This window comes from Delphinapterus leucas, chromosome 1 (genome assembly GCF_059928025.1).
Source record: "Delphinapterus leucas isolate spDelLeu-1000000601 "Yukka" chromosome 1, BTC_Dleu_Yukka2, whole genome shotgun sequence".
Classification (NCBI taxonomy): domain Eukaryota; kingdom Metazoa; phylum Chordata; class Mammalia; order Artiodactyla; family Monodontidae; genus Delphinapterus; species Delphinapterus leucas.
Genome location: NC_143129.1, coordinates 53,329,340 through 53,345,786, shown reverse-complemented (window position 1 = coordinate 53,345,786; position 16,447 = coordinate 53,329,340). Strand labels below are relative to the sequence as shown.

General features: G+C 44.4%; 1 protein-coding gene across 6 annotated transcripts in view; it reads left to right on the top strand.

Annotated features, from left to right (window-relative positions):
- The window catches only part of LAMC2 (laminin subunit gamma 2), a 61,720-nt gene extending 47,776 nt beyond the window's left edge, over positions 1 to 13,944 (top strand). For 4 of the 6 annotated variants that reach the window (XM_022593316.2, XM_089910158.1, XM_089910184.1 and 1 more), the window contains 11 exons: positions 837 to 993; positions 1,305 to 1,510; positions 2,575 to 2,654; positions 3,747 to 3,896; positions 4,423 to 4,567; positions 5,280 to 5,429; positions 5,950 to 6,064; positions 7,212 to 7,411; positions 9,090 to 9,248; positions 9,342 to 9,441; positions 12,261 to 13,944. In XM_022593316.2, coding sequence (XP_022449024.2) covers positions 837 to 993; positions 1,305 to 1,510; positions 2,575 to 2,654; positions 3,747 to 3,896; positions 4,423 to 4,567; positions 5,280 to 5,429; positions 5,950 to 6,064; positions 7,212 to 7,411; positions 9,090 to 9,248; positions 9,342 to 9,441; positions 12,261 to 12,514 — 1,716 coding nt within the window. In that variant the 3' untranslated portion in view covers positions 12,515 to 13,944. The other 2 variants (XM_089910162.1, XM_089910195.1) reach the window with 2 other exon arrangements.
- Positions 13,945 to 16,447: the final 2,503 nt, after the last annotated feature.

The window sequence follows — 16,447 nt, the reverse complement described above, 5'->3', positions numbered from 1 at the left end:
GTAAAAATACTTCAGGCTTATGTTCTTATATTTACCATTTTCAAAACCCCTTTTGCAGATACTGCTGCATTCGGTACTCATGGTAACTTAGTCAAATTGGAAGGAAAAGCATTCTGATCTCAGCTTTCACTGAGCAAACAAAGTTTTGAAAAATGTGTAATTTTTCAAAGTCACATGGCCAGGTGGAACCGAGAATACCATCCATGTCCCCTGATTCTGAATTCAGTGCTCTTTCCATTATAATATGCCATTTTCTAGCTGGATTTTTTTCCAAGAGATGTCCTTATAAAACAAATGAAGAAGACATAAACGTATAAAAGATATGAGGAGTCCAGAGGTGTCAAGGCTGTCAAAACAGGAATAGTCTCCAGAAGTTTCTCATTCAAATTCCAGAGAAGAATGAAATTGATGTTGTTAATTATTAATTAATATTTTACTGGGGTGAAGGGTGGGGGAAGAAAGGGCCCAAACGGAACCCAAATGTAGAGCAAACTTAACCTATTTTTAAAAATGTATCTATTTAACCAGCCCTCTGTAGCCCTTTATTCCAGGCACTGTTCTAAGTACTATACAAATACTAACTCATTTAGTCCATAAGTCTGTGAGATATTATTATTATTATCCCCATCCTATGGATAAAGAAAATGACTTACCCAAGGTCACACAGCTAGTGAGTAGTGGGGCCAGGATTCAGACTCAAAGTCTAGGCTCCAGAATCTGAACTTTAACATGACAGGCCAAGCATTTCTGGGCTTTTAGCTACTAGCCCCTGGGTACCTGCTATTTGACCATGAACTCTGTCACCTGTTCTAATCCTCTTCCCTGTGTGGTTTCAGATGGATCAGTTTATGCAGCAGCTCCAGAACCTGGAGACCCTGATTTCAAAGGCTCAGGGTGACGGTGGAGCAGTACCCAACACAGAGCTGGAGGGCAGGATGCAGTGGGTTGAGCAGACCCTTCGGGACATTCTGAGAGAAGCCCAGATTTCAGAAGGTGATGAAGGCCAATTTCCCTTCACAAAGGAGAGAATTCAGAGTCCTAGAAAGCAATACACTAGGTCACAGAATCCTCGGTGGTAACAGTTCAGCAGATGTCTCTGCCTAGCCCTTGCGGAGGTGGAAGGACTGTCTGTGATGTTCTCCTGGGATCTGAATGATGGAGATAAAAGAGCAGTTGCAGGCATTCATATGTTGGGTTTTTACCATTTTGCCATAAGCCAGTTAAAGTCACTTTTTCAACCCGCTGTTATATTTGACGACTTGGCCCCCAATGTGCTTATCTTCCCTTTCCTTGTTGGTGTTCAGGTGCTATTAGATCCCTCAATCTCCAGTTGGCCAAGGCCAGGAGCCAAGAGAATAGCTACCGGAACCGCCTGGATGACCTCAAGATGACTGTGGAAAGAGTTCGGACCCTGGGCAGCCAGCATCAGAACCGAGTTCAGGATACTCACAGGCTCATCACTCAGATGCGCCTGAGCCTGGAGGAAAGTGAAGCTGCCCTGCGAAACACCGTAGGTGGTGCTGGGTTAGGGGACTGAGAGTCATTGCTGAGATGGAAGACTGCCCATGTCACAGGCTCACCTTGTCTCTCTGGTTTTCTGGTCTCTCTGGCAGACAGTTAGACTTTTCTTCCTTGCAGCAGTTGCACCTTTGTTTATGTTCCTTGGCTTCCTGCAGGTTCCCATTTTACTGTGTTATGTCCTCTCCTAGTTCATTTCTTGCTACCCATAGCCTCATCTTGGCCGTCTCTTCTCCCTTCTTTCTGCAACTCTTCTGGGTTGTTAGTTCCCAGAGGGCAGGGTTCAATTTTGTTCATGTTTACATTCTCAGCCTGTAGCACAATGTGTGGCTGTGATAAATGTTTGCTGTAAGAAAGAAAGAGAGAGAGAGAGAGAGAGAGGAAGAAAGAAATAAAGAACAGATGAAAAAGGAAGAAAGGGAAGGAAGAAGAAAGGAAGGAAGGAGGCCAATAACGACATGGTTCTTAAAATAGGGGAAAAAAATGTTGCCAGTATGATTTTCTTAATGACGTAGTTTGTAGTGTGGTCGGAGGGAGAGGTTTGAATGAGCACTCTTCTCGTTCTAAATAAGGCAGTGGTGATAATAATGTAAGTGGGTGGATAGGAGGTGGATAAAGAAAACTGGAAGATAATCAGATATTATGATGAGAAAATGAAGGATTTAAAAATAGTGTGTATTGATTTTCCTTTTGTAAAAAATTCAGAAAATACATAAAATTCCCTATGATCTCATTACTAAGAAATAACTACCATTAAAACTTGGTCTATGTTCTACTGGACTTTGAATACATATGCAAATATAAACATGTATATATTTTAAAATGCATCTATATCTATATACAGACTTCCTTTAAACTTGGATTTCTATTTTATTCTTGTCTATACATTTTTTAATGTAATGACCGTCGTGACCAGGGACTCGACATGTCACGTTGTAGAATGCTGTGTGACTAATGACAAGTGGCTCTGACAGAACAGGTGCACAACCTGCTTAGGCTCCATGGCTCATATTTAGGCTCACGGCAAAGCCTTAACCAATTGTCCTTTTTCCACAGGACGTTCCTCCCTCAGAGGACTATATGGGGCCAAACGGCTTTAAAAGTCTAGCTCAGGAGGCCGCGAGACTGGCAGACAGGTGAGCAGTCCTGGAGGGCACCTCTGCTTCAGACCACCTCTGCAAGGCCAGCCTTGAACAGCGCTGCAGGGTATTCAGGACCAAAGCATATTCATTATCTCCAGGCTCCTTTGCAGCCATCCCCCCGCCCTGAAGCCATTTTTTTAACCCCTTGGCTTTTAGTGTATATAGGTGGCCACTGGGCAAGGTCACTTGGCAGGAGTTGGGGGCAAGGGTGTTTCTTTCGCAGATTTCTCTATGACTCAACAGCATGGCTTTGGTGTATGTCAGATGTAATTCCTTGGGCCCCATCAAATGAATCAGCCCTTGGAAAAGCATGCTTTGCACCTTTGAGGGACTCCCAGGCTCCCACACCAAGCCTGGGAACGAGTAGCTGCGAGCTGTTTGCTGGCCTGTGGGGGCCAGGTCTGCAGAGGGGGAACGTCCTCCTGAAAATCGGCTCTGCAGGCCCCCAGTGATAACGGGCAGCTCCTTAGTTCTTTGCCTGACTATAAATCCTACCATGCTGAAGAGGCTTGCTCTTGGCGGAGGGCTCAGCAAGGTGGCAGGCTCTGCTAATCCCAAATGAAATTGTTAGCAGAAGGGGGCTGGCTTGTGTTCTTGCAGCGTGCGCTGCCTCCTGAGCTCGTTTCCATCACTTTCTAGAACCAGGAGGACAAAAGCAACTGGGGGACTTTTATTGACAGGCTTTGTCCCCCTTAGTGGTGGGCTCAGTTTAGAGATGCAGCAAAACTAAATAGGGAGTTGGCTCCTGAATGGAATAAAACCCAGGGGTTTCTCCTGCAGAAAACAGTTTATAAATGCGATATTGTATCACTCTGAGACTTCTCCCACCCATCTCCATGGCTTCCACTGATTATGCCATAAATGGAGTAGATGGCCAAAAAAGTCTAGGACATGAGGCTGCTTCTCAGAACACCCTCTGCTTCTAGACAGCTCCTCTATTAGAGGAGCTCCATCTCATCTGGGTCAATTCTGCTTGGTTTTTCAAGTCCAACCAGTTCCCTTATTCCTCTCCTTTCATTTAAATAAAAGCCCTAAAGGAAGCTCTTTGCCGTGAAAACTCAAATTCTTGGTTTTTGATCCTTTCAGCCACGTTGAGTCAGCCAATAACATGGAGCAACTGGCCAGGGAAACCGAGGACTACTCCGAACAAGCCCTATCCTTGGCGCGCAAGGCTCTGAGTGAAGGAGGCGGAAGCGGCACGCTGGACGGCTCCGTGGTGCAAGGGCTTGTGGGAAAGTACGTTTCAACGGGTCCTCACACGGGCCAATATAATCCGCTCTCTCCCAGGGTTCAATGCCAACCACATCTGAGGGGTGCTGTGTTTCTTTAGAAGTACATCAATACTAAGAGGGACGAGAGGATGAGGGTATTACTTTGGAGGAAAACAGACGCCTTTAAGGCTGGAAGGAAAGGTTGATGAATCTCAGTAAAGTTTGTGTTTTGATTGAGAGGTTGTATATTTGGAGATACGGTCACCGTCTGTGGTGTTTAAAGGATGTGAGTACACTTATCTGATGGCATGGCACAGATAAACATAATATATTCATATGATCAAGAATTGGGAAAAAAAAATTAGGGAACTTGGGTTGAATTTTTCTGACCCAACCTGTATAAACTTTAAGGTCTATGTTTAAACTGTGGAAAGGGACACATCTCGTCTGGTTCTTCCAATAATCCCGACTACATACTTTTAACAGGATGAAGTTTTGCTTTTAATAAAAAAGAGTGAATTCTCAAAGTCCTCTTTCTTCACTCCCTGCAGATTGGAGAAAACCAAGTCTCTGGCCCAGCAGTTGTCAAGGGAGGCCACTCAAACTGACATTGAAGCAGATACGTCTTATCAGCATAGTCTCCGCCTTCTCAATTCAGCATCTCAGCTTCAGGGGGTCAATGATCAGTCCTTTCAGGTAAGGGCACCTAAAACCTATGCACTGATGTGCAGAAGAGCCATAATGCTTTCTTCTCTGGGGGTTCCACTGAATCGTTCAATCATTCGGGTTTTTTCTCCATATTGACTTTTCTTGCTTTAGATTAGAAAGAGTATTTATTCTCCTCATTATCCTTGTTCTTAAACCCCAATCTTGGTCCCTGATAAGGCCATGGCTCACATCCTGAACCTATTCCTATTAGTGGTTAAAAGTTTTCTATCTCTTTCCTAGTTCTGGGGACTGTTGCAACCTGTGGGAAATTGTTATAGATAAAGTTTGATATTTACATTTGGGTCCAACCTATAGTGTATCTCCACGTATGGCCACTCAGAAGGCTTTTGTTTTTCTCAAAAGTTTTGCATTGTTTCTGTTATCTTCCTTTAATTATTACAAATTTATTAGATTAAGCTTTCTACCTATGGCAAAAAGTACTCACAATGATTTCCACAAAAATTTTCCCATGTATATATAAACTAACACGTAAAATAATAATAAAAAAAATAAAGCAGGCCTAAAACCTGTTTGATGTTTGGGAGACCTGTTGCCTGACTTTCATGAGGAATATTGCCTCATTTCTGTTAGACTTTGGGCCTGGATAGTTGTTTACGAACAATGATGGCAGGTCCTAGGAAGGCTGGTACGACAACTGGTGAGCAGAAAGTAAGGCTCATTCATTTTTGGGGGCTCACAGGTAGAAACGAAGAGGATCAGACAAAAAGCTGACTCTGTCTCAAGCCTGGTGACTAAGCATGTGGATGAGTTCAAGCGTGTGCAAAGCAATCTGGGAAACTGGGAAGAAGAAACCCGGAAGCTCTTACAGAATGGGAAGAATGGGAGACAGGTATCGTTTGTTAGTTTGTTCATTCAACAAACATGTATTGAAGGGCTACCATGTGAATTAATGCTGTAAGAAGAACCATCAAAAACTCTCGAAAGGTCATGATACTGCTGCTTATAGAGACCTTAATGTAATTAGCTCAGCTCCACCCACTGAGTCAGCCCTCAAATCTAGGAATAAGACACAGGCCTACTGGGTCTAATTCTGGTCTGGCTCTGTCTACTAGCTTGGTTTCAGGAAGTATCTAGAGTTTAAAATTAGGATGTGCAAACTGTTCTTGTACCTGATAGTGGACCAGAGCTTGAGACTGTTCTCGATGTGGGCTCCTATCAGGTCATTGGGTTATAAAGTTTGTGCTGCCCCAGGTTGTGGAGGGGTTTGCTACAGCACCCCTACGCTCTTTGGCGAATCACAGCTCTGTTGTCATGCAGAGAAGTGTGTCAGAGTGAATATGCCGGCAGGAGGGCACTTCCTGGGTGTGTGCTACATTTACTCTAATCTTGTTCTGCCTGCCTGTTTACAGAAATCAGATCAACTGCTTTCCCGTGCCAACCTTGCTAAAAGCAGAGCCCAAGAAGCACTAAGTATGGGCAATGCCACTTTTTATGAAGTTGAGAACATCTTAAAGAACCTCAGAGGTGAGTATTTCGTGGTTCAGATCACTTGAGTATTTTAAAGTTATAACCACGACTTTGGTTTATTTTGAATCTTTATAAATCTAAGTGACAGGTACGTTGGGGTATTAATAGACACTTAATATCTTTCAAACATTTAAAAATATTTGATGTAGTAGAAAGAATTGAACTAAATGTGAAAAGCCTTGAGTTCTGATCTCTGCTCAGCCACATGACTGCGCTGAGCTGGCTGTGTGACCATAGGCAGGTCCCATGCCTTTCTAGATTCTAATGTTCCCCTCTGGAGAAATTTGAACTAAATGACCTCTAAGGTTCCTCACAGATTCAATATCCCGCTACCATACAGATAATTCTCTTTCTTTTCCTCCCTCCCTCTCTCCCTTTCTTTCTTTCTTTCTTCCTTTCCGTCTCTTTCTCTCTCCTTCCCTCCATCCCTCTTTCTTCCCTTCCTTCCTCCCTCCCTCCCTCCTGTCTTTCTTCCTTCCTTTCTTCCTTTCTTTCTCTCCTTCCTTCCTTCTTTCCTTCCTTCCTTCCTTCCTCCCTCCCTCCCTCCCTCCTTTCTTTCTTTCTTTTCTTTCTTTCTTCTTTCTCTTTCTTTTGCCTGGTTGGTTCCAATGTATTGACAGGACCAGTGAGGTTGCTTTGTGGTAATAATAAAGCAAGCTTTGTCATAGCATCTAGATTCCAGGTAATCTGGGTTTATGCCTTGTAGAGATTTGGTTAAAGTTTCAGTCTTCTTCACTAAAAACAAAAAATAAACATTCCTAAGTCTTAGGATTTTCTTCACAGAAAGTCCCTCTCTACCCATTCTGTCCAATCCCCAGCTATTACCATTGGCAGCTTAGAGTTTAAGGCTCTGGCCTGAAACTTTGGGCTTCAAAGATTCCACCTGCCTCTGATTCACTTTGGGGTTCACTTTTGCAATGATGGGGACCCAGGGCAGGCTGACTGTTGGTGGTTAGTTCAGTGCCTCCTTTAAGATGCTTTCTCCTGGACAAGAAAGAGTAATAGCCACAACTTTCCACACTCTCACCCCCTGGGCAGTATTAACACTCTTTCTGTAATTATTCTTAAAAGCCTCAGCCACTTTCGTCTTCCATTGGAAGCTAATTTTCAACTTTACGGCAATGTTTACTTATCTGCATTTCAGAGTTTGACCTGCAGGTTGAAGACAGAAAAGCAGAAGCTGAAGAGGCCATGAAGGGACTCTCCTACATCAGCCAGAAGGTTGCAGATGCCAGCGACAAGACCAAGCAAGCGGAAACAGCCCTGGGCGATGCTGCTGCCGACGCCCAGAGGGCAAAGAACGCAGCCGGGGAAGCCCTGGAGATCACCGGCAACATAGAACAGGTAAAGGGACATCGAGGTGCAGGTTGGTGAGAGCAGCGCCAAACGCAAGGGTCACGTTCAGTGAGCAAAGAGCGCTGGGCTCATGTTGACCGTCGGGTTCTGTTATGGTCCACGGCGGCCCTAGAGCCACTTGGCTGACCCTCTTGCTGATTGGTTCACAGGGCTGTCGTTGGCTGAGTACTGCTGCCCCATGCGCACCATTTTCAGCTCCCTTTTTGGACAACACCATGAGAAGAGCCAGCCAAGACTGTTGTTTATATAGACTATTGCATTAGTTTCCCGGAGCTGCTCTCACAAAGTACCACGGACTGGGTGGCTTAAAACAACAGGAATTTCTTCTCTCACAGTTCTGGAGGCTAGAAGTCTGAGAACAAGGTGTCAGCAGAGCCACACTCTCTCCAAGACTCTGGGTGGAAACTTCCCTTGCCTCTTCCTAGCTTCCCGTGGTGGCTGTCAATCCTTTGTGTTCCTTGGTTTGCAGCGACTTCCCTACAGTCCCTGCCTCTGTCATCAAATGGAGCTCTTCTTCCTGGGTGTCTCCAATTCTTCTTATAAGGACACTAGTCGTGTGGGCTTAGGGGCCCACTCTACTCCAATGTGACTTTATCTTAACTAATTACATATGCAACAGCCCTATTTCTGAATTAGGTCACGTTCTGAGGTACTGGGGTTTAGAATTTCAACATATCCTTTAGGGGGACACAATTCAACTTGTAGCAACTATACCAGTGTTTTGAGTCAAGATTATGAAATTCTGGAGTTCTGGATCCCTTGACCCTATGTTCTATGACTAAGCTCCACTTACTCATTTTTCTCTTTCCTTCCATTCTGTGCCAGCACAGTGCTTGGTGCTGGGGATACGGACATGGGAAAGACCCAGTCCTTCTCTTCAGAGAGCATTCAGTGTAATGGGCAAGGGCAGGCTAGTTGCACTTCCAACCCATATGTTAAGTGCTACAGTAGAAAGAGTGCTTCTCAGCTGGACGAGAGCTTCGTCGTTCTTATTTAAGTATGACTTCTAGAAAGCTTAAGCAACTCTAGAAAGCCCAGAGGGAACTCTTGATATCTAGACTGTGTGGCCTCACCCTTGGACCACTTGGTAACTTCCAAAAAAAATCTCAAATCTTAGGTCCCTTGAGGGTAGAGACCAATTTCCTGTGCTTCTCTTTACGTGGCTTCTAGTACAGAGGTGTCTGTGTAACTTGATGCCTAATAGTAGCTTATTGGTAAAGATATTGTTAAGATTCGTTCATCCTAATAAAAACAAAACTCAAAGCTATAGCCCATTCATTCTCTGCCCCCAAAGTCTACTGTCTTGGGGAGTAAAACCATTCAAAAGATGGCAGCAGCAAAGAAACATGACAGAGGGTGAGATGAGTTTCTCACCCTCTGGGTTTTCCCGACTGGTTCCTGTTTCACTCACCATTTGGTGAGCTTAACCTGAGAGGGAAGCAGTGTCTCAAAGCTGATCGTCCTAGCCCCTGGAGACATACCCCCGAATTAATTTGTTTGAGGCAGAGCTTGGGGAAGGGTGTGTCCCCAAATCTGACTCTCTCATTGTTCATCTCACTCCATCAGGGCTTGGCTGCAGCTGTATTTTTTCTGCAGTTGTCTTTGGGATGTTTTTGTGCCTTACCCCTCTCTCTCCTTCCGTCCCTGGCTCCTTTTCTTCTCCCAGGAGATGGGGAGTCTGAACTTGGAGGCCAACGTGACAGCAGATGGAGCCTTGGCCATGGAGAAGGGACTGGCCACTCTCAAGAGTGAGATGAGGGAAGTGGAAGGAGAGCTGGCAAGGAAGGAGCGGGAGTTTGACACGTCTACGGATGCAGTGCAGACGGTAAGTTCCCGTGACTTTCCAGCAGAGAGCACTTTAACCTTGCCAGCGTGGGAACATCCTTGCAAAATGGGCTTGTGTTTATGTTTTCCTCAGGTAATCACAGAAGCCCAAAGAGTTGATAACAGAGCCAGGAATGCTGGAGTTACGATCCAAGACACACTTAACATGTTGGACGGCATCCTACACCTAATAGGTATGTGGAGTATCCACAACCTTCCAGTCCATGTTCCAGGGCTTCTCCCGCTGAGTGGGAGTCTCAACTTTCCTTAAGGGTATCAGGAAATTTGCTTTGTTTCCAGGCCCAGATACTTCAGGGCCTGGAAACTTCTTTACATTTGTGGGACTCTATTTTACCATCTCTAAAATGGGTCACTGAGAACCTACCTATTGCCCTTGGAGGTGAAATTCTGTAGTTCAAAGAACTGGGTGTATGTAGGGAAGGTATATTGAGGCTCAGAGAGGTTAATAATGTCCTGCAGATCACACAGTAAATTGTGGAGGCAGGATTCGAGCTTCACAGTGAAAAAGAATACTGGACAGTTTGACAGTCCTGCTAAGGATTCTGACCTTGATCCTGAGAACTTAGTAGACAGTGTCAAGCAGAGGGATGACATTGTTGCTGTATATTTTGGAAAGATCACTGGGGCAGCTGAGTGCAGGAGAGTATGAACGTGGGTTAGACAAGAGGCAGGATGAGATGGTTCAGGAGACAGTTGAAATAACTGAGGGGAAGTCATAGAGCTCTGAGGAAGTAGGAGTGGGGGGGGGGGAAGATTCTCCCAGTCTGTGAGGTCAAGAATCACCTGCCAATTCTGCTGTTTGTCCCTTCCAACCACAGTTACACCTTGCTGTAAAGGGTTGTGGAAACTTGAGCTGCCAGGTAGATGACCCGAAAGAAACGTCAAGGTGGTAGGTCCATGAGATACTGCAAAATTTTAGGATAAAATAGATTTGAGGGCACCGTGTGGCAGCAGTTCAGGTTTCCTCACAGAATCCCATCCAAAAGAAAACACATAAATTAAAATTATGGGCTTGGGTAGAACTGATATCAAACACTGTTTCATCGAGCCTGGACTGCAGCATATATGGAACTAGGGATTCAGTCAGAGATTCCAGCAACCTTCAGGAGAACCTCTTTAAAACCAGATTTTTCTGTGGAGTGTTATCATCACCCTGAGAGACCAATATTGTCTGTGTTGTTATCCTGACAGGTTTGCTTTGTGATCCAATGAGCCCCAAAGAGTAAAAGACCCTCTAAGGGTAAAAAATAAATAAACAAATAAACCCTCCCCAGTGGAGAGTTTAGTGATTTTGCTTAGTGTTCTGAAAAAGGCAATGAAACTAACAGGGCCTTTATAGAGAAAGTGAGAGCGTGGGGAGAGAGGCTGGATGGGAACTGTCAAACATTTACTGTGTGACAGGCACTATGCCAGGTTTTTCGTGGTGGAAGATCATTTAAGTCTTTTAAAGGTCCTATAAAGTAAGTTTTATTATTATTATTATTTTTAAAATTTATTTATTTTACTTTATTTATTTTTGGCTGCATTGGGTCTTTGTTGCCGCACGTGGGCTTTCTCTAGTTGTGGCAAGCAGGGGCTACTCTTCATGGTGGTGCGCGGGCTTCTCGTTGCGGTGGCTTCTCTTGTTGCAGAGCACGGGCTGTAGGTGCACGGGCTTCAGTAGTTGTGGCTCGCGGGCTCTAGAGCGCAGGCTCAGTAGTTGTGGTGCACAGGCTCAGTAGTTGTGGCTCGTGGGCTCTAGAGCACAGGCTCAGTAGTTGTGGTGCATAGGCTTAGTTGCTCCGTGGCATGTGGGATCTTCCTGAACCAGGGATTGAACCTGTGTCCCCTGCATTGGCAGGCAGATTCTTAACCACTGCACCACTAGGGAAGCCTCAAGTTTTATTATTTTTATTATTTTATTTCACAAAGGAGTAAACAGAAGCTCAGGGAGTTTAATACTGTCCCACTGATCACATAGGAAGTTTTGGAGGCAGGATTCTAACCGAGGTCTCTGTCTCTAGTGTTCCTGCTGCTTTTGAGAAGCTCATGCTGCCTCCCCATGGACATTTTATCCCCAAGCTTGCTTCACTTTCCCTGCGTGTTGTAGAACCCTAAATTCTGGAATTCTCCCCTGTCCGCAGGTGAAGGACTGATCCACTGGATCAACGTTTTTGTTGTAGTGCTGTTTCTACTCTGTTTGCTCTCCTGAGTCCCGGAGCAATAACAGTTTAATCTCTCTAGTTGTGATAAACTTCTGCAGTCAAATGCTATCACTGCACCTGACCTTGAGTTTGAATTGACTAAGGACCACTCAGACCTTTTCAAACCAAATGGGTCTGGCCAGGTGCCCTTCATGCTGACATTAGTATCATTGTTTGTGGGTGAAACATACCTGAACAAACGTGACCACATTTCATGTTGGAAATAAACTAATATCTAGACAGATTCCCACTGTTTCGGGCCAGAATGACGTCTTACGTCATTTCATTAACAGCTGGAATTCATCCCTCAAATAGCAAAGCACACCTTGGCCTCTCTAAACCCTGAGGCCCAGCCAGTTTCTAAAGGTCTTCTAATAGAAAACAGCAAGAGATTTCCTAAGGGTGGTTCAGAAAGCAGAATTTGGAGTTGATTCTGATGTTAGGGATGAGCTGTGCTGGGCAGACACCTTGAGCAGTATAAGGTCCCTATGACCTTCAGCCTTCATCTTTTCAGAGCAGGAGCTGTTACCTCTAACATGAAAACAGAAATCCAAGCTTCATCTTGCTGAACTAAAGAGTCCAGAGGCTTAAACTGGGCTGTTCAAAACCCAATAATGAGGCTCGTGCTCTCAGAATTTCTTCTAGATTATTTATAATTTAAAATAAGCCTTTCAAATGCACAGCATACTATTTGCTCTGGGCCGGTGAAAATGGAAATTAGCTAAAGTTACAGAAGGGCCTGCATATGTTCAAGGAGATCTAACCACAGCTTTTTCCTCTGTTAACTCCTTTCTTGTTTCCTAAAATAGACCAGCCTGGCAGTATGGATGAAGAGGGGCTGATCTTATTGGAGCAGAAGCTTTTCCAAGCCAAGGCCCAGATCAACAGTCAGCTGCGGCCGTTGATGTCAAAGCTGGAAGAGAGGGCAAGCTGTCAGAGGGGCCACCTCCGTTCACTGGAGACGAGCATAGATGGGATTCTGGCTGATGTGAAGAACCTGGAGAACATTAGGGACAACCTGCCCCCAGGCTGCTACAACACCCAGGCTCTTGAGCAGCACTGAAGCTGCCTTTGTGATTTCTCAACTGAGGTTCTTGGGATAGAGACCTCAGGCGCAGGAGCCGTCTCATGTGGGTGGGGTGGGATGGGGACATTTGAACCTGTTGAATGGGTGCGCTCAGGTCAACTGAACCTGGTCCCGTCCTTGAGACCTTGGCCAGATAAATGTCTTATTGTATCAGTGTGATGCTCTTTGCTTCCTGATTCAGGGTAATGAGGCAAATGGCACTGGGTATGAGACTCATCGAGGGCCTGGACCCCAAAGTGTAGACTGGATGGAAGGACAAACCACACAGGCAGATGTTTGTCTCAGAGTAGTCATAAACTGAGTCCTGGAGTATGGACAAGTGCTGCTGGGTCGTAGACAGCTTATCCTTTGAGTAATGTGATCAAAGGGAAAATTTTTTGACTTTGCCCACACCTAAAATTCTTCCTAACGTCAGAACAGAGAGTGAATTCCAGTCATGCTGTGGTCAGTAAAATACTGTTGCCTCATGGTGTCCAACGTGTTCTTGTTGATCAGAGCTCTTCCCACTTATCACCCAGTCCATACACACATACTCCACTTTCAAACTGGAAGAAGCGAGCAGTGACGGAGTGAGGAGCTGTAAGGCTGGCCCCTTTGGAGCATTGGTACCCTGCCACCTTCGACTTCTTCTGGGCCTGGAAGTGACCTCCTTTCCCCTGATGATGGCAGGCAACTTAGAGACTACGTTTTTATTAAAGCATTTCCTACCAGCCAAGCAAACACTGGGAAAGTATTTACTTTGGGGTTTCAAAGTGATGTAAAAATGTAGCTTGGGCACTGAAAGAGGTGCAGTTATCCAAGATTTATTAGTCCTAATTCAATGCCATTTTTCAAACACTAAAAATTATATGCTTCTATGTGTTTTGTTCTCTCTTCTGATACCAGACGATGTTCCTACTTATACTCGAGCTGGGTAGAGTCCATCCTTCCATCCATCCATCCTTACAACATATATTTATTGTACCTGTTGTGTGCCAGGGGCTGGGGTACAGTGGTGTCATAGTCTCTGTCATAGAGTTGATTGCATAGTGAGGAAAACAAACCTTGAAAAAAATTTAAACTTACAAATCCTGTTCATCACAAGTGGTGTTTATTGCAATAACCCCATGGTTTGCAACCTCTTTTTCTCAACAGAACATGTGTTGCAAGACATCCCATGGGGGCACTTGGATTTCGGTAAATAGCTGAAATGGCTCTGGGTTGTGCACACTTCTTTGCATTTCAGCTGTCACTCTGCTCCTTTCCTCCACTGACTGCAACACATTGTTGAGTCATAGCACCAGTGGGAATTTCTGGAAAAACCAGAAGCACTTCCAACCTCGGCTCAGAAGGCTTTGGTGCTGCCTCACCTCTGTATTTCCTTGGCTTTTCATGGACATGTTTTTAAATAAAGAACAATTCTTAGATGCCCGTGGCCAGTTTCTAATTTGTTAAACTCTAAGCTTAAGGTGTAGGTACCAAAACAATGACAACAAAGAATGCTTCAGAAAGAGCAATGAGCCCTAGAATTAACATCTCTAATTCCTTTTTCTGAGCATCTTGTTTTGCCCTTTCTAACCATGCACACACTTTATGAGATTTAACTGGTGCTGTCTTCTAAGTGTAAAGGAGGATTTATTTCTGGAACAACCTGAGCAGGGCGAGGGTGATAATCAATATTTTTGTCTTTTTTTGCATCAGCTCTAAAATAAAGGTAAAATCAATAGTTTGTGGTACATTACCCTGCATTTTAATAAACTAAAATTTAATAAATTAAGATCCTGAATTGGCCATCTACCCAAGTGGCTGAGGAAAGGATTCTGCTTCTGCCTACACTGACCCGCCCCCCCAAATTCTGACCGATCTGATCACTATGCTTTACCTTCTCTGAAAGTGCATTTTTAATCCTGTCTTGGAATACGCAGTCACATATGTTACAAACTCGCTTACATTAACTACTATCTCACACGGACCTAAAAATATGCGTAACTCCCTCACGACAGACTTTCTTCTTGCCCTCATGGCGTACTGGATGTGGAGAAAGTTGGCACAGTAGCCCTCCACATAGTCATTTCCAGAGGCCCTACCACCATGTGACTTCTCAGGTTGCCCTCTGCACCGTCTCCATTCCAGGGGGTGGAGGGGAAAAAAGACATGAAAGACGGAGACACATGGAAGGTCTTTGTGGGCCAGGCCTGGGAGGGGCTGCACATCACTTTCTCTCACATTCTGTGGTCCAGAACCCAGTATTATTATGACCACATCTTACTGGCAAGGGGTCTAGGAAATACAGTCCCTTGGCAGGAAGCCACTTCTCTGACAATTCTATACTGTGAAAGGGGAGCATGCATCATGAGTCACTGGCTACCTGTTGCTGCCAAGTGTAGGATTAGGTAGTAGCGACTTTAGAGAACTTGGTGGGGGATCCCATTAGTTAATAACCAAGATGCATGTAATCATAAAAGTGGGTTAGACTGTTAAGGAAGTCATAAAAACGTCTTCCCTGACAAACAGGAAATGATCCCCAAGTAGGGATGGGGAGTGGAAAAGTGACTCATGTGACTCTCTTAGTATAATAATGATTCCCTCATTTCTGAGGATGTGGCAGACTGTCCCTAAGAGGAAAGAAGGGGTGTGTGACTTAGAAATAGCCTACCCAGGACTTAGACTCTGTTACCAGTCCTGAGCTGAACCTGCCAAGTTAAGGGTACTTTCCTTCCTATTTCTATCAGTGTTTATCATTTGTAGTGGCAACTCTCTTGTGCTTCTCCTCTGAGAGTTGCCTGATTAACTGTGCCACTGGTAAGCTATCACACATATCGTCATCTACTTTGGCTCATGGGGATCTCTGTTTGGAGAGATGGGTAGAAATGAAACTGCCCATAGACTGTAACATCTTAGCAGATGTATTTCTTTCATTTTTTCTTAACACCTTTATTGGAGTATAATTTCTTTACAATGGTGTGTTAGTTTCTGCTGTATATAACAAAGTGAACCAGCTATGTGCATACGTATATCCCATAACCCCTCCCTCTTGCATCTCCCTGCCACCCTCCTTATCCCTCACCTCTACGTGGTCGCAAAGCACAGAGCTGATCTCCCTGTGCTATGCAGCTGTTTCCCACTAGCTATCTATTTTACGTTTGGTAGTGTATATATGTCAGTGTTACTCTCTCACTTCACCCAGCTTACCCATCCCCCTCCCCATGTCCTCAAGTCCATTCTCTGTCTATGTCTTTATTCCTGTCCTGCCCCTAGGTTCATCAGAACCCTTTTTATTTTTTTAGATTCCACACATATGTGTTAGCATACGGTATTTGTTTTTCTCTTTCTGACTTACTTCACTCTGTATGACAGTCTCTAGGTCCATCCACCTTGCTACAAATAACTCAATTTCGTTTCTTTTTATGGCTAAGTAATACTCCATTGTATATATGTGCCACATCTTCTTTATCCATTCATCTGTCGATGGACACTTAGGTTGCTTCCACGTCCTGGCTATTGTAAATAATGCTGCAATGAACATTGTGGTACATGTCCCTTTTTGAATTATGGTTTTCTCAGCGTATATGCCCAGTAGTGGGATTGCTGGGTCATATGGTAGTTCTATTTGTAGTTTTTTAAGGAAATTCCATACTGTTCTCCATAGTGGTTGTATCAATTTACATTCCTACCAACAGTGCAAGGGGGTTCCCTTTTCTCCACACCCTCTCCAGCATTCATTTTGTTTGTTGATTTTTTGATGATGGCTATTCTGACTGATGTGAGGTGATGCCTCATTGTAGTTTTGATTTGCATTTCTCTAATGATTAGTGATGTTGAGCATCTTTTCATGTGTTTGTTAGCAATCTATATCTTCTTTGGAGAAATGTCTATTTAGGTCTTCTGCTCATTTTTGGATTGGGTTGCTTGTTTTTTTGATATTGAGCT